This window comes from Suricata suricatta, chromosome 16 (assembly GCF_006229205.1).
Source record: "Suricata suricatta isolate VVHF042 chromosome 16, meerkat_22Aug2017_6uvM2_HiC, whole genome shotgun sequence".
NCBI lineage: Eukaryota > Metazoa > Chordata > Mammalia > Carnivora > Herpestidae > Suricata > Suricata suricatta.
The window spans coordinates 11,059,782-11,082,400 of NC_043715.1; the positions used below are offsets into that span (position 1 = coordinate 11,059,782).

General features: G+C 46.1%; 1 protein-coding gene across 4 annotated transcripts in view; it reads left to right on the top strand.

The window, feature by feature from the left end:
- The window catches only part of ADAT1 (adenosine deaminase tRNA specific 1), a 28,373-nt gene extending 15,181 nt beyond the window's left edge, over nt 1-13,192 (top strand). For 2 of the 4 annotated variants that reach the window (XM_029924481.1, XM_029924482.1), the window contains 2 exons: nt 3,518-3,604; nt 5,931-7,683. In XM_029924481.1, the coding sequence (XP_029780341.1) occupies nt 3,518-3,604; nt 5,931-6,063 (220 nt within the window). In that variant the 3' untranslated portion in view covers nt 6,064-7,683. Of the gene's footprint in view, nt 1-3,517; nt 3,605-5,930; nt 7,684-12,066 lie in introns of those variants that run through there. The other 2 variants (XR_003903598.1, XM_029924479.1) reach the window with 2 other exon arrangements.
- The last annotated feature ends 9,427 nt before the right edge of the window (nt 13,193-22,619 follow it).

Sequence of the window (22,619 nt, forward strand, 5' to 3'; positions counted from 1 at the left end):
GAGTTAACCCTGAAACAATGGGGGGTTTATGGGTTCTAACCCCCCTTACCATTGAAAATTCCATGTATAACTTGGATTTCTCAAAAACTTAACCCCCAATAGCTTGCTGCTGACTAGAAGACTTACTGATAACATGAACAGTTGATTGCATGTATTTCATGGTGCATGTATTATATACTGTATTCTCACCATAAAGCAAACCAGAAAAAAAGTTAAGAATATCAAAAAGAAAACACATTTACAATATTGTACTTATTGAAAAAATCCTTGTGTCCATGGACCCTGCACAGTCCAAACCCATGTTAATCAAGGTTAGCCCTAGCTCTTTTCACTTTTGAGTTGCTTTTCTGTTTCTTTACTATTCCCTTAAAAAAATTGTAATTAAAGTTCACAGGTGGATTTGTTTCTTCTTTTTAAGATGTTTAATTTGCCAGCCTCAACAATAACAGACAACAATAACAAATAGCTTTAGACCTTAAAAAAGAAAGTTTCGTTCTTTGCAGGCACTCTGCAGACCCAGACCCTCTCCTGGTAGCCCAGGCTGTTGAATTGAGTGATATTAATAAACTTGTTCAGGGTGGAGATTTGGGGACCAGTTTTTACCCCAGGGCCTCCTAGCTTCAGGTTACTGTTCACATCTCTCGGGGGCCCAGCTCCTAGCCACAGACCAGAGCGTGTGAGCAGAGCAGGTCCTGCCTTCACAGCGACCACATTTCCTGCGGTTCCTGCTCTGCTCTGCCACAGTGACAGGCCAGCAGCAGCTCATCCTGGCCCCACCCACCTGACTGTGGCTCCTGTTTGTGCTTGGCTCAGGTCTGAATGCTCTTCACTAGGAATCCACACCCATTTTTACCTTGAAAGTATAGCTCAACCACCACTACCTTCTGGCTCACAATTCCCATTTTCTCTCAAATTCCTGTAGAGCTGTTCTCTGGCTTATCCCAATATGTGCTTTCCGTTGATGGGGAGTACCTCATGTTCCCAAGCTCGCTCTGGCTCCAGTCACCCACAGGACTTTGAACAAGTCCAGTTGCATTCCGGGCTTCCATGTGTCTGTGTCTGTAAGATGAGGACACAGGAGTAGATGATCTGAGGTCCCTGCTGTGTTGTAGATGTCTCTCTCCATGCAGGAGGGAGACTCCATGTAGGGAGGAAGTGTGTGTGGAAACTAACAGAAGCTTTGCAGTCCAAGAGACTGGTGTTTAATTCCTAGTTCCCTTTCTCCCCATGGAGACACCATGGGCGAGTATGTGTACTTCTCTGAGCCTCTGTTTCCCCAACAGCAAAGCAAGGGTAACTAAGAGTACCTATCACTAAGGAACGTGGTGAGAAGTGAAAGCGAATGTGGTGCAGGCTGGCAGCCAACACTTTGTTAAGACTGGTTTCCGCTTCAGTTGCGCACTGAAGCGTCACATTATGTGCGGAAGAGTTAGGGTTTCTTCTATTCTAATGACTTACAGCTGCTGGGGAGAGGGCAGGTTTTCCCACTGCTCGTTCCCACACCCTGGCATCCTAGAACTACCTTTACAACTGCGGGCCGTCTGAACGCAGACTTGGATATTAGAGACGTTTCGTATACTAACACAATACGAAAAGAAAATACATCACTTAAATCTTCATGTTCGCTTACAAACAACGCGATGATAACAGACGCCCGGTAAAAGACCCTCATTTTCAAGAAGCTTCATTTCGCTTTTTTCCCTGAAGTGGCACATCCTCGTCCCATCCCAGAGCATCCTGGAGAGATCATTACGTGGCTCATGGATTATAAAAAGAAAAGGGTGAGGAATTGAAAAAAAAAAAAGTGTGCCTAAGTGCGTTAAAAGATAGGGCTGGATTAAGAACACCTGTGTAAACCTGTGTAATCTGTAAGAAATTGTATATGTGTGTATAGTTTTCCAAGCTCTCTGCTGCCCCAACCGGCAATGCCAACCAACTCACCAGGAAGAAGCTCATACTTAAGGACATAATCCTTGCTGCTGCAGGGAACCAGGGCTCCTTGGAGAGAGGTAGCTAGCAGCCCCCAGGAGGATTGGTGTGCCCCAGAGATGACGAGAGTGATTACTAGTGAGTAGGTCTCGTTGACAGAGGAATTACTAGGATGGCCACTCTGTTCTGCCGTTGACTGGGTCTTGAGAAAGGTCTTTCTTCTCTGGAGGGAACTCTCGGTCAGCAGAGGAGACGTTCCCAGCATCCCCTGTCTGTCTTTATGGATATAATACAGTAACATCTCTCCAAGGCCATTGACAGGCCAAAAACATTCATAAGAGAAAGTGCTGTTTGTTCCTCCAGAGCAAAGAATGCTGGAAACGTTTACGGATCCGGTCTCCAGAAGCTGTGAAAGCAATGCCCTTGTCTTATTCCTGATTTTAAGGACATGAGTTTGCTTTAGGTCTTCATAGACACCTTTATGAACATAAATGCTGTCTTTCCTAGTCCTCGTTTGCTAAAAGGTTTTAAGTCATTCTGCAGATGTTGAATTCTAACAATGGTGTCTCTGCATATTTTTTCCTCATTTCTCTGTTAGACTGCATTTCTCTTTTAATATGTTAATGAAATAAGTTTCATTAGTTTCTTGGCTTTGGATTTTCTTTTTAACAGTAAAGGAACCTTATTTTCGCAAGCACCAGCAGCCACACGAGCCCAGTTCAAGGCCAGGGAGGGCAAGAGAGACCCCGCGAAGCAGTGATTCCTGTAGTGTAGCCTAGGTGCCCACAGGTGAGGGAACTTTCCGACAGGCTGTGCACTTCCCTAGTTCACATACATCTGCTGGGCCCCAGGGTCCGAGCTGATGGACAGCTCAGGTGGACAGTTTGTGAGGACGGTGAAGGGTATGGTGTGTAAAGATGAGACAGCACCTTGTTGGCACACGCATGTCCCTACCCCGAGTCAGCTCGTGAACTGTGTACGGGAAGGAAAGGAGGAGGCACACATGATCCGGATCACAGCAGCATGGATGCGCAGAACCAGGAAAGCCCACGTGGGCTGGGGTGGAATCCGCACTCACTTCCTTCCCGGTTCCGAGCTGTGGCCTGCGCCTGCACACAGCTTCATGTTAGAAGAAGAGGAAGGCCCACAGTGCCCCTTGGGCGGTCTGTTGGCCCTGCCTCGGTGCTTGTCCAAGGGGACTTTATAACCGCATTCACACTCAAGCCTGTGTGACCACAGTGTCACTCTGAGCGGCATCACCCACAGGGCCAGCTGCCTTAGGAAGAGGTAGCCCAGCATGGCAGGTGTCCCAGGGAGGGGGGGAGCTGGTAATCCCACCCCTGTCATCACCTGTTTGAGCCTGTCACCTTCATGATTTCACTGCTGATGACGTTTCTGGAGATGAGATTTTTTTTTAACCTCACCCCAGTCAGGTCTACATTTTCTTCATGTGAAGAACACATGAAATGGGAGGTTCCGCGCATTCAAACATAAGAAAAGTACCAGGTGAAGCCCGGTATCTCTGACAGGGGCCTGGTACATATCAAACACTCCTGATAAATCTTCTTTGTCCTCTCTTTCCAAACAGATCTCGAATCAGCAAAGTGGAACTCTTTAGATCATTTCAGAAACTGCTCCGCAGTATTTCCGAGGACAAGTGGCCAGACTCCCTCAGGTGACGCTGTTGGCCCTTTTTTTTTTTTTTTTTCATTTTTAGGATGGCTTTTGGTTTAATTCTGGTTTACAAATGGCAGGAAGCTTTGGCAGAGGTGGTGGCTCAGTAGGCCAGTGGGCACTTAGTTGCCACCTGCATGCGCCTCTGTGCCCCGGGCTCTGACCACAGATGCAGATCTGAGGTGGTGCAGGGTTACAGAAGACAAGGGGGGGATTGGGGCTCGGCCTGTTCCAGGCCCTCCCTTCACCCCCTCCAGGCAGAGAGCAGGATGGACAGGTGAGTGCTTAGAGAGCAGTAGAGTCTGTTAGGAACATCGCTCTTCTGTTTCTCTGCCGCAGCTTCATGACTGAGCTTGCTCCCAGACAGGGATGTAGAGAACTATGAAACCACTCCAGGGGCACGTGGGTGGGTGGTTCACACACTTAACTACTCAAGGTCAGTGCCCTCATTCATACACCAGGCCAGACACAAGCTCCAGGGCCCCCACGCCACTCACACTTGTGACCACTGACTGCAAACTTGGGTTCCTGCTACCCCCTTGGGTTCACTAATTCCCTGGAACAGCTCAACCTCAGGAGTACACTATACCTACATACTTTTTATTGTAGAGAATATAGATCAGGACCAGCTAAAAGAAGGCACGCAGGGCAAGGTCTGAGAGGGCACCAAACATGATGCGTCTGTGTCCTCAGGATGTGTCACCCGCCCAGCACACTACTGTGTATCACCAACCAGAAGGGGACCCGAGTTTCGGTGTCCAGCATCTTCAATGTGGTTTCATTACATACCCCTGAATGACTCGTTGGCCACATGATGTGACCAAACTCCTTCTCCATCTCCCCCTCCCATCAGGAGGTCAGACGGGTATCACAGACCCAACTCTACTCTGTGGTTAGTCTCGGGCCCACCAGGAGTCCCCTCGCCAAGTGTAAACTCAGGTGTGATCCGAGGGGTCCACCATGAATAACAAAGACATTCCTGTCCCTTGGTAAATCGTGAGGGTTTGAAGGTTCCCTTCCAGGAACTGGCACCAAGACCAGCCAGATTCTTTATTGTACAGCAGCGGGGAAGCCAAGGCATTGCTAGAAAAGGCTATTTAAAGAGGCTGGCCACTTGTTATGGCCACCCTGCACACTGCAGTTGGTAATGATGCCCTCCAGTCAGCTTTGTCAGTAGTCACTTTGCTTGGTTTCTTTTTTCTTTCTGGAAAAATGAATCACACTGACCAGGAGGTTTCCATACATTTTGTGTGTCAGTGAAAACAAATCCAGACTAAGGTCAGGAGAGACTTTACTCTCAAGGACCATGGCAGTAAGAGAGGGGCTGTTAGCAGCAGTAGCAGCAGCAGCACTGATGATAGTGAGGACAGTCCAGTCCTAAGGTCTGTAAGCCTCCAGGACAGCCAGAAGGAGTATCCCTTTGTGGGGAATGGTGAGCAAGGCCAGAAAGAACGGGGCAGGGAGCGTGGGGTACGCAGTTGGTGTGATGGTACAAATAGACAGACAAGTAGACAGGAAGCATCTTTTCTTGAGATCAGTCATTTGTCAAGAGGGGCCATTAAGAATAGGTCACTGCATATAGTGATGCTGGCTAGGCTGTGGGTGGGTCAAAGCCCAGGATCTGGGGGAAGGACAGAAGCATAACTAATGTTGGTCAAGGAAGCAAGGATTTTGTCACGGTTGGTGTGTGCGTGGAAACAGCTCAGCTAGTCATGATGAGACAGAGAGTGGGAGTTTGAGGGTCTGTCGTAGGTAAACCAAGGGGGCATCCATGAATCTTACCTGAGTCTTACAGGGAACAGAACTGTGCAGTAAGCCATTTCCCAGAACTATTTAAACCAAAAAGTAGACAATTATTCTTGTTTTATCTGATTCCTGGAGCACCAGATAAGTTAGCATTGTATATTCTCACCTGTTTTTTTTTAATGTTTATTTATTTATTTTGAGAGAGTTCGCTCAGAAGTGGAGGAGGGGCAGAGAGAGAGAACCCCAAGTAGGGTCCATGTGGTAGTGCAGTCAAGTACAGAGTGCATTGTGGGGCTCCATTTCACAGACCATGAGATCATGACCTGAGGTGAAAGAGTTGGACACTTAACTGATTAAGCCACCCAACATGTCCCCCTTTTCTCACCTGTTTCAATCCATGTTACTTCTAGTGAGTTTCCTACATTGGAGTGAGGGTAGCTGTCGGAAAGCATACCAAAATCCCCGCCTTCCTAGGTCTCTTCCTAGTCTCTGGTGAGACGTCTGTCCAGCTGATCGCTCAGCTGGCCCCACGTTGAGCGGATTAGTGAGAACCCGTGTGCTTGCTGGTGTGTGTGCATTAGGGCGCAGAAGCTAGAGACATACCACGAGTACAAGGAGGCCGCGTCTACTTACCAGGAAGCCTGGAGTGCGCTCCGAAAGCAGGCCCTTGGATCCTGGATCAGAAATCCCCCGGATTATCACCAGTTTAAATAAGAAGGGCAAACTGCAAACGCTCCGGGAGCAGAGTTTTCCTGCTGCTCAACCTGGACGGCTGCTTCCTTTGTGCTGGACAAGCCTTTGCTTCTCTTGTGGCTGAGTCAGGAAAAAAAGCCTGCCATCCGCCAGAGTGACAGATCTCTTCTGTGTAATATGGACAGAATTCTGGAACACAGAACTATCTATACTTGACTGATGTATCTCTCTCTGCTAAAACGTCATCTTGCTGATGCCCTTGGCCTCTGTCTTAACTTGTGTGTTTTTGCTTCTCTAAAATATGGAATAAGAATTTGGACTGTAACCTTTAAAGGTACAATGCAGTAGCTCCACTTTGTGCATTCCTACATTGATCTGGCAAGTATTTCTCGAGTTGAGATGCTGTTCGAACCTCTGCAAGTTTTAGAGCTCGCTTGGCAGAGTGGACATATGCCACTTCTTCTTTGGATGGCCACCCTTTCCTGCTCTATCCGTGGGGCTTGCTTGAAGCAAACCTCACTCCCCGGCTCTCAGATTGTGAGGCAGCCCAGTACAATCCCGGAACCACTGTCAGAGGGAGCAGGAAAGATGCTCTCTCCTCTCAGATCAGGCGCTCTAAGGGCCACGTCACCATGGGACCATCTGTGCCTGCCTTGGCCACCACCCAGAGGCAGCCGGCTTGAGCACAAAGGTAGTGCAACAGGAAACAACCAAAATAATCAGCTCTCATGACCTCGTTCGGACGCCTGAAGCCAGTGCCCACCCTGGACGTCAAGTACGTGAGATGGATTCCTACGGCTGTTTCGGTGAAGCCTGTTTGAGTAGGTTGTCTGTGGCTTCAAATGACAGAGTTCTGTTTAAAAGGCCAAAAGGCCACCCACATAGCAAATCAGCAGCAGACCTAGTCACTGATCCCGTTTTAACATTTAACTCTCAACCTCTCTGCTCCTTAAATTATTGAAGGAAAGGGAAGATCTTCACGTCAGGATCATCCAAAGCCCTTCTCAAAGTTCTTTAGCATCTTGATATAGCTTTTTTTTTTTTTTAAGATTTTATTTTTAAATAGTCTCTACACCCAGTATGGGGATTGAACTCATGACCCCAAGATTAGAAGTCACACACTCCAGCCTGCCAGGCACCCTGTCATTCTTGTATAGCTTTAAATGTTTTTAATAACAGCTTTATTGGGATATAATTTATTTTCCATAAAATTTGCCCACTGAAAGTATACAATTTAAGTGGCTTTTAGTGTATCCACAGAGTTGTAGAACCATCACCATAATTTGAGAACATTTTTGTTCTTTATTAGCGGTGGGGGGACCCTCATCAGCCCAGTCTGGTCCCCGTTAGCAGGCACTCCTCATTTTCAGTCCACCCCACTCTCACCCCAGCCCTAGTGCGACTAGTTTCTACTCTCTGTCTCTAGGGATTTGTCTATTCTGAACATTCCATGTAAATGTGGTCATACAATACATGATCTTCTGTGACTGGCTTTTCATGTAACATAATGTTTTCAAGAGTCATGATGTCATAAGCATGAATCAGTAGCACAAGCACAAATCGGTACTTTATTCCTTTCTTTTAATGTTTTATTTATTTTTGAGAGAGCACAAGCGGGAGAGGTGCAAAGAGAGAAGGGGACGGAGGATCTGAAGTGGGCTCTGTGCTGACAGCACGAGCCCAGCGTGGGTCTTGAACTCACAAACCATGAGATCTTAACCGGAGCCACAGTCAGGTGCTTAGAAGCCCCCCAGGCACCCTGTACTTTATTCTTTTTTGTGGGATAAAAACAGCATTCACTTGTATGGACATGTCATATTCATCCATTCCTAGGTTGTTTCCACTTTGAGGCTATTGTGAGTAGTGCTGCTGGGAACATTCCTATACAAGTTTGTGTGTGAACGTGCGTTTTTCATTTTTTAAAAAAAGTTTGTGTGTGTGTGTGGTTTTTATTTATTTTTGAGAGACAGAGACTGTGCAAGCAGGGGAGGGTCAGAGAGAGAGGGAGGCACAGAATCTGAAGCAGGTTCCAGGCTCTGAGCTAGCTGTCAGCGCAGAGCCCGATGCAGGGCTTGAACCCACGAACCGTGAGATCATGACCTGAGCTGAAGCCGGAGGCTTAACCGACTGAGCCACCCATGCGCCCCCTTCATTTTTTTTTTAAATTACAGGAATAATACATGTTTTGTTGTAACAAATTATCCTTGGGTTTTTTTCCTTAAGAAATCTTTTTAGAAAAGAAAGGCAAAACCACCACTACCTGAAGGCCAGGCTCTCCCATATGCTGGTTTAATCAGAGAGAGTCTTTGCCTGACCCCAAAACCCATGTTAATGACAGCAGTTCAGGTGGCAACTAGCAGGAGCTTTTATGTATAGGTTATGCATCACTCTCTCTTGTGAGGCGCTATTCAAATCTTTATTTGGGGGCAACTGGGTGGCTCAGTCAGTTAGGCGTCTGACTTGAGCTCAGGTCATGATCTTGCAGTCCATGAGTTTGAGCCCCACGTCAGGGTCTGTGCTGACAGCTCAGACCCTGAAGCCTGCATTAGATTCTATGTCTCCCTCCCTCTCTGCCCTCCCCTGTCCCCCCTCCCCCATTTATGCTCTTGCCTCTCTCTCTCTGAAATACAATAAACATTAAAAAAAAAAAGTAAAAAAAAAAAAGGATAAAGAATTGTATGAGAATGGAAAGAGATGATGTGTTTTTATTCCTAAGTTTTATGGTAAATTTGTCAAATCAGTAGAAAAAAAGATGAAATGCAAAAACCACCCGCACATTTGGCCCTCAGAATAGAAATTGGGAGAGCCCTGAAGGCTACAGACAAAAAGCAGCTCTTTCCGACCTGTCTTCTCAAGAGCTAAAAGTGGTACTCCGACATCCAACTTCCTGCGTTTTACTTTCGTCTCTTAAAACCCTTATGATCTCACCTATGCCTTAGAATCATATCTCTGAAATACTGGCAGGCTCTCAAATTTCATGCATTTAATTAGATCATGCATTTTTTAATGTTTCTTAACCCATTTTTGACTGATAACTGCTTATAATTTTTAAATTCATTTTTTTCCTAACTCTTTTAAAATGTGTTGTTGAAAATTTTAAATGGACACAAAAATAGAACAGGGCACTGCACCCCCATGTACTCATCCGCAAGACTTAACCACCAGCTGTGCCTTCGCGTTACCTGGGCTGTTCTTCCCCTGACGACTCCAGTTTTTTCCCTGAGAGCTTTTTTTTTTCTTTCTAAGTTTATTTATTTTGAGAGAGAGAGGCAGGGATGGGCAGAGAGAGAGAATCCCAAGCAGGCTCCGCACTGTTACCACAGAGCCTGACACCGGGCTTAAACTTAAAAACCATGAGATCATGGCCTGAGCTGAAACCAACTGAGCCACCCAGGCGCCCTCCCTTGGAGCTTTCTAAAGCAAATCCCAACCATTGTATATCGCCCAATAGTATTAACATTAGTTCCTTAATATCTAATATTCAGTCTGTGTTTAGTTTTCCCCTGTTGCTTCAAAACTGTTTTTTGACCACTGATATATTCAAATTAGGATCCAAAATAAAGTTCCACACAGTGCACATGATTGATTTGTCTCCATCTCACTAAATCTCTAACAGTTCATATTCCTTTTTATGTGCTTAACAAATGGGTCACTTGTCCTGTGTAATTGCTCATGTTCTGGACTCGGCTGCTTATTCCCTCCCAGTGTTGTTGAGCAGGTTCCTCTGTTCCCGTATTTCCTATAAAGGTGCAGTTCCACGTAGAGGCTTGATTAGATTCAGGTTCCGCTGATTTGCTGAGAAAGCGTCTCGGGTGATTCTGCACGTCTCTTGCGTCATATCAAGGGGAACAGGGCATCTGGCTGTCCCGCTGTGAGGAGTGAGCAGTGGCCCAGTGGCCTCAGCCTTATCTATCCCGTACGAAGTTCCCAGTCACCCTTTCACCTTCTGGTTTCAGCAGCGGTCAGGGACCCCTAACACCACCCTCCGGTTTGATGATTCACTGGACAGACTCATTGAATACTGTTGTAGTTACTATTTATTTCAGTGAAAGGATACAGATTTTTTAAATATTATTTTTTTTAATTTATTTTTGGGAGAGTGCAAGTGGGGGAGGGGCAGACAGAAGGTGACAGAGGATCCAAAGGGGGCTGTGCGCTGACAGGCTGACAGCACCAAGCCAGTGTGGGGCTCCAAATTATGAACCTCGAGATCATGACCTGAGCCAAAGTCAGACTCTCGACGGACTGAGCCGCCCATGTTCCCCAAATGTCTGTTTTTGAGAGACAGCATGCACATGCACACAAGTAGGGAAGGGACAGAGAGAGACGGACACAGAGAATCAGAAGCAGGCTCTGCTCTCACAGCCACACACTGTGGCCTCAGATTCACAAACTGCAAGATCATTACCTGAACCGAAGTCAGACGAGTAACCTACTGAGCCATCCACGTGCCCCTGACAGGATACAGATCGAAGTCGGCAGAGAGAAAAGGAACATGGGCAAAGTCCAGATGTGAGACTCTAGTGTCCTCCCTGTATCAACCATGTGCTTCTGATGCTCTGACATCCAGGGCCTTGCTCACCCTGCAGAGACTGCTCTGGGAAGGTAGCCAATTCCCAAAGATAGTCAAAGATTGAAACTGAGCCCCTCCAAGGGGCGCTGGGGTGGCACAGTCCGTAAAGTGTCCGACTTCAGCTCAGGTCATGATCTCGCAGCTTGTGAGTTCGAGCCCCACGTCAGTTCTGTGCTGACAGCTCAGAGCCTGAAGCCTGCTTCCGATTCTGTCTCCATCTCTCTCTGCCCCCTTCCCTACTCGCCCACTGTCTCTCTGTCTCTAATATAAATAATCATTAAAAAAAAAAAAAGAAAAAGAAAAAGAGAAGAAAAGAAACTAAGCCCTCCAGAGTTCATACCCCAGCCACCTGCTTTACAGGGCCCTCCCACTCGATCACACGCCCCCTGGCCTGATCACGCCAGGTCCAGGTCCCAGAAAGCCAGGGACAGCCCTTGTGCCCCAAAGACCACTGAAATGAGTCCAACTGGCCGATCCTGAGTCAGCGTACTCTGCCCCAGCCTTTCCTTCTCCGTTACAGTAATGGCTCCTGCGCACATGTCCCCACTCCCTCTGCCTCCTGACCAACCCGGTGCTTCTCCGTGCAACTCCTTGTGGCCTGGCACGTCCTCTCCTCCCACATTTTAAAACTGTCTCCCAGGGGAGTTGCACTTAATTCCCCCAGCAGTGGTGTGTGACAGTAGGGGCCAACTGTCGGTAAGCTTGGGTGCTGCTAACACGCTGCAGTGCACAGAGCAAACCCCATAACAAAGAGTTATCTGGCCCCAAATATCAGGAGTGCTGAGGCTGAGAAACCCGGATCGAGAGATTGTGTTTCAGGTCTCAGGAAACAATTCCTCCTGTGGTTATTGCTCCAAATCTATATACAGTTAACTTTGTTTTACTTTTCTTTTTTGGTGGTGGTGGCAGGTGGATTTAAAAAAAACAAACAAACTACGTAAGGGGCACCTGGATGGTTGGGTAAGTGGGTTAAGCGTCTGACTTCAGCTCAGGTCGTGATCTCATGGTTTGTCAGTTCAAGCGCTGCATTGAGCTCTCTGCTGTCAGCACGGAGCCCACTTTGGATCATCTGTCCCACTCTCTCTCTGCCCTGCTTGGGCTCTCTCTCTCTCTCTCTCAAAAATAAATAAGCATTTTTAAAAAACAGTAAAACATTTCTGTATTTTAAACTGTCGAAACAGGAGAAAGTCTTCAGAAGGGGCATTGTACAGGGAAGAGGGATTCTCCCAACATATTTTAGGCAGCTCTGCTTGTAATTCCAGAGAGTTGTCAAACAAAACGTCTTCTGAAATTTGGCCCTTGAGGGAAGTTCACATTCTAGCGTCGTTCCTTTGTTCTTGTTCACAAGTGGATTCTAATGTGTCTGTGTTTGCATAATTTTGAGTTCTCTTTCTTTAGAATTTTTAAAATGTGGCTTGACTTAAAGAATTGTGTCTGTATATTCCATGTAGTCACTTCTGCCGTAGAGCATGGAGTGAAATGCGGTGTTTTATGGAGTCAGCCAGTGCCAAGCATGAGCTCACTGTCTGGGGAAACGAGGTGGCCGCGGAGAAAATGACCCGCTCTGGCAGCCAGCACGGCTCGGAAGAGACGCAGGCCCGTCTGAGCTGGCCGTGGCCGTGGCTGCTGGGAAGCCGTCTCCGCCTGGCCCTTGGCAGTACTTGCTGGCTTTAAGACGATGTTGTGAGCTGTTGTGAGCAAGCCTTAGCCACAGTTTTCCGTTTCTAAGACCCTATTCTCTTGCTAGCTAGTTAAGTGGTGAAGGACAACGCTAACATCTTCAACTACCACTGTCCTCTTGTGATGCCGCGTGGGGAAGCCAGATGGGCTGGTGAGATGACGCCCAGTGCAGCAGGAGGGTCCCCCAAACCAGGGAGTGGCTTCACAGTAGGAAGACGTGCGTGTGTGCTCACTTTCAAGGGCCCAAGCAGGTCTTCCCACGGAAACAAAGGCAGCTATCCTGAAGAAGAGGTGCGATACAGAAACAGCCAAGGAAGCAGATACTTTGAAGAAAAACTTTATTTTCCAGAAAGTTCTTTTTGTCCCACATACTGAGGAATTGTAGATGGCCTTCACATCTCTCAAACATCAATCCCTTTAAACCTAAACGCACTGGGGTTAAGACTGACTTCCTGGAAGGCCAGGATCCAAAACAAGCCTTAAGTAGTACTCGTGGTCCAACAGGAGGAGGAAGACGTGCAAACGCACTTCAGGGCCGCCGGCAGAGTTGCATGCATTCAATTTTTCTTAAAACTGGAGCCCCAAAAGTAATCAAGGGGGACAGAAATCAAAGAGTGGTTGTTGCCTGGTAGGGGAAGATGGGGATGGGAGTTGAGGGGGAAAACGTCTAAGGGGACTTTCTGGGATTATGGGAATAATCTGTTTGGATTGAAGTGCTGATTACATGGGTGTAAACATTTGTGAACATGTGTTAAACTCTACACGTAAAGTCTGCTCTGTGCATTTTAATATGTGTAATTATACCTCAACTTAAAAAGGTAAAAAAAAAAAAAAACCCAAAACCTAGTCCTGTTATTTGCTAGAGTAGAATAAACTTTGATCTGGATATTTAAGTAATTACGTTCTTTTTTTTTTCATTTTTTAATGTGTTTTTAGAAGTTTATTTATTTTGAGAGAGAGAGTGGGTGTGCACATGACAGGGAAGGGCAGGGGCAGAGCGAGAAGGAGAGAGCGAGAATCTCGACGCCGGGCTCGAACTCACACACTGTGTGATCATGACCCGAGCTGAAGTCAGAGTCACTTAACCAAGTAATTACGTTTTAGTACCAACTCTACCATTACTTCTGTGTGGATGTGGGGAAAATATTTAATCTCTGACTTCTCACTTATCACCTGTTGTACCAAATGGGGTCCCAGCAATTAGTATGCTCAGTTTTTTCAAATATGAGTTAGGATTTCTCCTAAAAATTCTTAATGTGGTCAATAATGCAAAGAGAAGTTTTCTCCAGGAAACTGAGCCCATTGGCACTTTGAGATACATATGGCCTCAGTCATGTTAGTAACCAGAGAGGGATGGAAATAATTCATGTCTTCACCTAGTAACTTGGGTTCTGAATTTGGGTGTGGATTTTTTGTCTCGTCTACTCATGAGCCAGCAGGGGTAGGAACCAGCTTTTAGAACTAAGTGCATTCAGCACTGCTTTTCAATCTCCAAATTCAGCAAAATGTCTTAATAGGAAAAAGGCAAAGACGGAGTCACTCCAAGTGGGGACCCAGGCTGCCAAATGTCGGTCTCAAGCACATGCTCCCTGAACTTGGGCTTGGCTCCAAAAGGAGAAGAGCTCACAATGGAAACAGTGATGGCTGTTTGCTCAGGCAGCCAAGAGAATGAAAAGCGCATTGAAACCCAGCAGTGTCTCCGCGGGGAGAGGTACGGTGGGCCCCTGGGTGGTGAAACCAACCTGACAACAGAGCAGGATAACACGGCCCGTTCCCGGCAGCCTCCTCCAGTTCGACAACAAGACCTTTCTGTGCAAGCTCAGGAAATCTCTGAGAAGTTGTACCACGGGAACCCAAGCCTGGCTCAGCAGTGGGTGCACGCTCAATCCAGGTCACCCCTGTTCTGATTGAATCGATGCTGTTATTTGAGAGACAAGAGCTCCCCTCGATGTATATTCCCTCATCCCTGCCAAGACTCCACCGGATTCCTTTTTTATTGCTACTCCTTGTGGACTGTTTTGATCTCCAGCGAGTCCCTTTGCAGCTGGGTTTTGTATGTGTGTGTGTAACTTTTTTATTTCCTTAAGCAATCTCTAGGACCAACGTGGAGCTCCAACTCATGACCCCAAGATCCAGAGTCATGTGCTCCACCAACGGAGCCAGCCCGGCGCCCCTCCGCTGATGTTGCCACGCTGTACCTTTTGTTCTTTGTTTATCCTGTGCCACTGTGAGGGGCCCTCTGTCCTGGCCCAGCAGTAACTGCCCGCCGAGACACCAGCTGGCCCCGGGAGAAACAAGGCTTCGCGGCGACAGAGTGGCCCACTCCAGACGACAGCTTTCAGCCGCCTGTGTGGACACAGGTGGACCAGGCCGCGCATGCCACCTCGTTGAAGATGAGGGCCAACATGGGTTGGTCTGTTGCTTGCATACACTTTGGAGGAATTCTGTTCTAAAATGAAGGATGGTGGGGCGCCTGAGTGGTTCAGTCGATTAAGCATCAGACTCTTGGTTTTGGCTCCGGGCATGACCTCAAGCTTCCTGAGTTTGAGCCTCTGCTGACAGTGCAAAGCCTGCCTGGGATTCTCTCTCCCTCTCCTTCTCTCTGCCCCTCTCCTGCCCGTGCTGCCTCTGTCTCTCTCAAAATAAACTTTAATTCGTTAATTAAAGGATGGTGGATAAACTATGGTGCAATGGTTGCAAACCCAAATATTTCCAGCAGTAGGAAACTTTCTAAAGACAGTGGGTGACGTCGGCTGAGAAGTGTATTCCTTGTCCAGTGAGGCACCATTATTTTGTTCCAGGTGATTGTTGTCAGATGTTCAGAATTTTTTCAGGAGAAGCAAGAAAATTGGATGTTTACTTTTATGTCTGGGGACCACATAGAGACAGGCCTTAAGTGCGTGTCCTCTGACGTAGCAGGACAAGGATGGGCTGTGGCCAGAGACCGGACTTTGAACTGCGCCTCCAGCAGGTGCTGGCTGTGTGATCTTGGATTGGTCAGTACATCCTCATAGTGTCACTGTCCTCCTCTTTGAAGCGATGGCAATGTCGCCCCCAGCAACAGGGTCTCGGAGATAAGGTGAGATCTTGTAGAACACAGCCATGAAGAGGGCTGCCTATGAGGCACACGGGAAACTCCAGCCTTGGTATTTCAGCTCACAAGTGACTCTTCAGTTTGCGAATCCTTATTGCCAGAGCCTTTGCTAATGAACACAAGAGACTGTCCTTAGGAGGAGCCTGCTGGGCACATGTTTGCGGAGCCTCTTGCTGCACACCAGGCGCGCGCATTTGCCTGCATGGACCATCTCCACTCCACATCGAGAGGCAGCGGCCTCTCCCAGCTGCCAAGGGGGCGAGGAAGCAAAGCTGTTGCTCACGGAGGTATCTATAGATCCTCCCACTGACTGAGGCTTTGCCTCCCTGATGTCAACCACCAGGACTGGGTTTTTTCTCCCTAAGGAAATAAAGATGAAAAGGGGAACAAATTGCACTTTTTAAAGCATCCTGGCATTTGGTCTAATGAAGAGCAAGCCTTCTGAGAATAAGAAAATTGATATTGCCTCCTTCCAAATTCTCCTTGGAGATCCTTGGAGCACCTTTGGGACTGGTGCCTGGGTGCCCCACACTGCCCGTGCCCTCCATGCGGCTGTGTGTTTTAGCCACTGCTGCAAAATTAAGATGCATTAGTGCCTGTCACGTGGGCCCTCGGCCCCAGCTCAGCCAGCCCCATATGCCTTCTGAACACCATCAGCACGCCAGGCGTGATGCTGTGCGCCGGAGGTACAGGGATGGGGACAGCCCTCTTGTTCCTCCATGACTGATAGGGAAGACGGGCAGGTGCCTTCACGGTGGAACAGCGCAGCGTGAGGGTGGCTGTGATAGAGACCTAATCCCAGTTGGGAGAGGGGCTCAAGGCAGAAGGTAGGACCACGTGTTAGCAGGCAAAGAGAAATGGTGGCACCTGTGGGACAGTTTGAGGGAAGATCTGAGGCCCAATCACCACATACAAAGGCCAGCAAGGAGAGCAGGGCACAGCTGGGCTGGTGGAGTGTGGAGCCACGGTGGCACTTGGAGCACGTCAGGGGGGACTGTGGCTTTCTCCTGAGGACCCAGCACTGCAGGGATGATGAGAAAAGGGTGCTGGGAGGAAGTAGCATTTTACAAAGATCGCTCTCCTCCGTGCAGGGAGGCTAGAATGGCAGGGGCAGGGATGGTGGCGGGGGAGGCCACGGCTGGGGGGTTACTGCAGTACTTAAAAGAGAAATGAAGCCCAGACAGGAATGGCGTTAGGAGCCAACAAGAGAGGAGAGGCTAGTGGGAGGACCTACATGAGAAATACACAGCAGCCAGGGAGGCTGACTGGCTGCTTGCAGGTAGGGGATGAGGAGGAGGGAGGCATGAGGATGCTCCCAGGTTACTGCTGGTGACGGGATGGAATATGGTGTCGTATATCAGGGAAGAGGACCCAGGAAGAGGGGCTGCAAGCCAAGGACGATGAGCTCAGTGTCAGAGTACTACCTTGGCATAAGGACCAGGGGCGGGCACTTGCAGGCTCAGGAGAGAGAGATGGACTGCAGATAGAGACGTGGGGCCATCTGTTTCTAGGAAATCTTTGACGATACGAGTTAAGGTAAAGTCAGAGAAAGTGTGGGTGGGATGAGAAGAAACGGGCCTGAACCCTGGAGGGGATGGAGAGCTCAGGAGAAAGCGGAGCAGTGCAGAAAAGAGTGTGACCAGCTAGTTAGGACCAATCAGGAGCTTCAAGGGGAATAATTTCCTCCCCCACTGGGGGACAAGGTTATTTTTGGCATCCTCGGCAAGTGCAGGGTCAGGGGACACGAGCCAGCCTCTCGTGGGCTGAGGAGGGAAGGGGAAGTGAGAGATGGAGGCCCCCATCTGCTCTTCCCTGAAAAGGACCCGGTCTCTCTTCTTGTTGATGTAACTTAGAAACAAAAAGTTACGAAATACTTCAAACCTAACAATAAAAAGAGTAACATCACACAATCAGTGGTAAACATCTTGCTGTATTTGCTTCATGTTTTTATTTTGTGGAGAAATAAAATAGGACCAGTTGTATTTGAGACCCCACGTTCACCTCCTGCCTCCCTGAGGCTGTTCCCTCCATTAGGTAGTCACCCTCCTTAGTTCCATTACAGAAGTCTGCATCTGTAAGTAATACATAACAATTATTTCACGTTTTTAAATTTTACAGAGATGATATCATGCTTCTCTCCTTCATCAGCACCATTTCAGAGATCTGTTCACACTGACACGTGTGGCTGCAGTGCGTTCACTTTACTGCTGTTGTCGCTCCCTTTATAGCCTCTCCCTTATCCCCGTTGATCACCGTTATACATGGGTGGGGATGTTTCTAGGCTATATACCTAGACATGGAATTTGCTAGGTCACGGGTTATCTGCATTTCTGATTTCACTGGATATTGTGAAATTGCTTTCCAGTGTGATGGTACCAGTTTACTTCTCATACACAGAAGCAGTGTATGAGAAGTACAGGTGTTTCACATCCAACCCACCATTTTTATATGTTGTAACGTAACTTGGCCAATTTGAGGAGCGTGCAGTGACACCCCTAGTTTGCTTTCCTTTGCATTTTCACAGTGCCACCAACCACATAGTGTAAGATTGTATCTTTTAGTAGAGAGCTTGTGCACTGCACAACTCTAGGGGGCACTGTTCAACCTGTAATCTTTGTGAAAAGCACAGTCTAGAGTTGGTGCAATGTGCCACAGATACAGTGGCCTTGAGTAAAGTTAAGGATTTTCTGTTGTTCTCCTTTGCCCGTTGTTCTAATTGGGCTGTTATAGCTTATTAATTGGAAGTTTTTTATTTATTCTGGATGTGAAGTTTTTAAAATTTATATCTGTTGCAAATGTGATCACGCTGTGGCTCCTATTCTGTTATAGTACATTTTTTCTTGTACTAAAGTCATTTTTTAATTAAAAATTTTAATGTACCTAAAGTTATCAATTTTTCCCTTTTTCATTTGTATTTTTGTATCTTGACTAAGAACTTCCTCCCTAGTCCAAGCTCATAGATCTTCTAAATTTTCTTAAGTTTTGGTTTTCCACATTTAGATCTTTAATTACTCTTAAAGTTATTTTTTGCATGACATAATATGGGGATTTTTTTCTTGTATTTACTTATTTAATTAATCTCTGTCTACACCCAATATGAGGCTTGAATTCACATATCCAAGATCAAGAGTTGCATACTCTTCCAACTGAGACAGCCAGGTGCCAGGATCCATTTTTTTCCATATAGAGCTAATTTAGAATCTAACTAATCCATCATTTTCCCTTTGATTTTCATGCCATCGTTGTTATATATATTTTTTTAAGTTTATTTATTTCATTAGGAGAGACAGAGAAAGTCTGAGTGGGGAAGGGGCAGAGAGACAGGAGCAAGCCAGAATCCCAAATAGGCTCCATATCATCAGCACTGAGCCCGACATGGGGCTCAAACCCATGAACCATGAGAGCATGACCTGACCCAAAGTCGGATGCTTAGCTGACTAGGCCCCCATCATTGTTATATTTTAAACACAGGTCTGTTTCTGGGTGTCTGTTGTGTCCCCTGGTTTATCTGTCTGTCTCTGTTGCCATATGGTGCAGTCTTCATGACTTACCTCCTGCTAAGGTAAGTCCCCCACCTTGTTTTTCGTATCACTTGTTGGTTATTCTTGGCCTTTTGCTCTTCTAGGTGGATTTAGCATCAGTTGTCAGATTCCGCAGAAAACAAACAAAACTGGTTCGGATTTTTATTGGAATTGTATCATAAGCTAATCTGGGGCTATACACGTCTTTACAATACTGGGTGTTCTCATCCTCAGATATGGTATATTAGTGTATCTCTCCTTTTGTGTCCTTCAATGATGTGTTGTCATTTTCATATCACATTAAATTTATTCCTTTGCACTTATCGATCTTTGCTCCTATTGAGAATGAGATCTTTTTTTCCCTATTATATTCTCTAATTGCTTATAGCTGGTAATGTAGAAACAGCATCCCTATTTGTTACTCATCTGGTATCCAGCAACCATGCTGAACTTTGTTCTAAGTTCTACAGATTCTCTTGGATTTTTCTGTCTGTACTATCGCTGTCTACCTTTAAGAACAGTTTAGTCTTCCTTTCTGATTTTTATGCCTCTCATTTACTTTTCCTCTCTTACTGTGTTGGTTTTGTGCCATGACAATGTTGAGTGGAAGCAGAGTACTGATAGCAGTCTTTCTGAACAGCTTTAATTGAGAGTATGGAGATAAAGTTCACATGCCATAAAGTGCACTCTTCAGACTTCACCGTACCATTTATATTTGTTGATTGGTTCTTCATTTCTCTACTGATTTGTCAGGCCACCTCTGACATAACGTTTTATATACAGATTTCTGGGTTCTGTTCCATTAGTGTATGTGTCTATCCCAGTATCAGTACGTATCATATTCGCTTATTTACCATAGCTTTAAATATTTGCTGGAGGGGCGCCCTGGCGGATCAGTTGGTTAAGCATCTGGCTCTTGATTTCAGCTCAGGTCATGATCTCACCATTTATGAGTTTGAGCCTTGTACTGCCAGTGCAGAGCCCTCTTGGGATTCTCTCTCACCTTCTCTCTCTCTCCCTCTCTCTCTCTCTCTCTCTCTCTCTCTCTCTCTCTCTGCCTCACCAGAGCGTGTGTGTGTGTGTGCACTCTCTCTCTCTCAAAATAAGCATTTAAAACATAGTAATAGTCATTTTAATTGTAGATTTGATATGGGTTCCCTTTACCAAGTTGAAGAAGTGCCCTTCTGCTCTTAATTTGCTGAGGTTTTTTTTTTTTAATTATGAATGGATTTTGAGTTATTCTGGTATTTTTTCTTCGTCTATGAAATGATCATATATTTTTTCTCCTTCAATTAATTTGGTGTATTTTTTAAAGCCTATTTATTATTTTAAGAGAGATAGGGGTGCCTCAGTGGCTCAGTTGGTTAAGTGTCTGACTTTGGCTCAGGTCATGATCTCACGGTTTTTAGTTCAAGCCCCACATCAGGCTCTGTGCTGACAGTTCAGAGCCTGGACCCTGCTTCAGATTCTGTCTCCCTTTCTCTCTATCCCTCCCTCACTCGTGCTCTCTCTCTCTTTCTTGCTCTCAAAAATAAACAGGGGCACCTGAGTAGCTCAGTCTGTTAAACATCTGCACTTGGTTGTGGCTCAGGTCATGATCTCCTGGTTTCATAAGTTGAAGCCCTGCATTGGGCTCTGTGGAGCACAGAGCCTGCTTGGGATTCTGGGATTCTGGGACTCCCCCTCTCTCTGCCCCTCCCCTGCTTGCTGTCTCTCTGTCTCTCTGTGTCTCAAAATAAAGAAACTTTAAAAATTTTTATTAAACATTTTTTAAAACCTTAAGAAAAAAAAAAAGAGTGAGCGAGGATGCATCCAAGTGGGGAAGAGACAGAGGGAGGGACAGAGAGTGAGAGAGAGAGAATCCCAAGCAGGCTCTGCACTGACAGCAAAGAGCCCAGGGACAGGGGGCTAGATCCCACCAACAGTGAGATCATGACCTTGACCCAAAATCAAGAGTCAGATGCTTAACTGACTGAGCTAACCAGGTGCCCCGGTTTGGAATATTTTATTCATAGACATAATGATGGACTGTAGAACCCATTGGTGAGCTAGGCTCTACCTGGCCATGACTGTTTTAGTACACTACTAAATTTTACTTGCTAGTATTCTATTTAGGATTTTTCTGTTGATAAATGAGATAGATCTGTAATTTTTCTCTTACAAAATTTTGGACATTGAGATTTTAATTCTCAAAATGAATTTGTGATTATTCCCTTTTTCTAATCTCTGCAAGTTTAAGAAAGGGTTAAGGATTCTTTACATAGTTTGATAAAATTCATCTGTAAAATCTTGCTAGTGTCTTTTAAGGACTACAGTTGGGTCAAACTAGATGCTATTTCTTGTAACTTTTCAAACCTTCATTCAGATGCTACATTTTAAAGGCAAGATTGACAATTCCATTTTTTACTAGTATTACAAAGAAGGCTGCTTTCTTCTATAGTTTTATATATAATAGCTACCCCTTCCTCTGTTCCAAGAATATTTTCTAATATTGCTTTGTAATTATTGATTTATGTATAGATTGATTTATGTATAGGTTTATCCCCATACTGTAAGTTCCTGAAAGATGGGATAATGTTTTATTTCTATTTGTGCCTCAGTGTCCAGCAGTGTGAGGCACACTGTAAATGGGGGCAGGGAGGGAAGCATCATGAAATGATGTCACAACGCCAACTCTGTCTTCCTCTTGAATCTGAAGTTTTAAATCTCACTAGCTCTGTCACTTGATAGCAGTGTGGCTGTGAGAATTACACTACCTGTCTCATAAGTGTTTTTTGTAGACTAACCACAATAGTGTATGTAAATCATCTGGTATCCAGTGGGTGTTCAATCAAAGTTATGTTACTTTTTTTTAGATTAAGAAATATCTTTTTGTAATAGTTTATTGCCAAGTTGGTTTCCATATAACACCCAGTGCTTTTCCCCACAAGTGCCCTCCTCCATGACCATCACCCCCTTCCCTCTTCCCCCTTAGCCCTCAGTTTGTTTTCAGTATTCAATAGTCTCCCATGATTTGCCTCCCTCTCTCTCTCTAACTCTTTTTCCCCCCTTTCCCTTTCCCATGGTCCCGTTAGGTTACTCCTGTTAGACCTATGAGTGAAAACATGGTATCTGTCCTTCTCCGCCTGACTTATTTCACTTTGCATGACACCCTCGAGGTCCATCCACTTTGCTACAAATGGCCAGATTTCATTCTTCCTCATTGCCATGTAATACTCCATTGTATATATAGTCCACATCTTCTTGATCCACTCATCGATTGGTGGACATTTAGGCTCTTTCCATGATTTGGCTAATGTTGAAAGTGCTATGAACATTGGGGTACATGTGCCCCTGTGCATCAGCACTTCTGTATCCCTTGGGTAGATCCCCAGCAGTGCTCTTGCTGGGTCATAGGGGAGTTCTATGGATAGTTTTTTGAGGAACCTCCACACTGTTTTCCAGAGTGGCGGTACCCATTTCCATTCCCACCAACCGTGTAGGAGGGTGCCTGTTTCTCCACATCCTCGCCAGCATCTATAGTCTCTTGATGTGTTCATTTTAGCCACTCTGACTGGCGTGAGGTGGTATCTCAGTGTGGCTTTGATTTGTATTTCCCTGATGATGAGTGACTCTGAGGATCATTTCATGTGCCTATTGGCCATCTGGATGTCCTCTTTGGAGAAGTGTCTATTCACGTCTTCTGTCCATTTCATCACTGGATTATTCA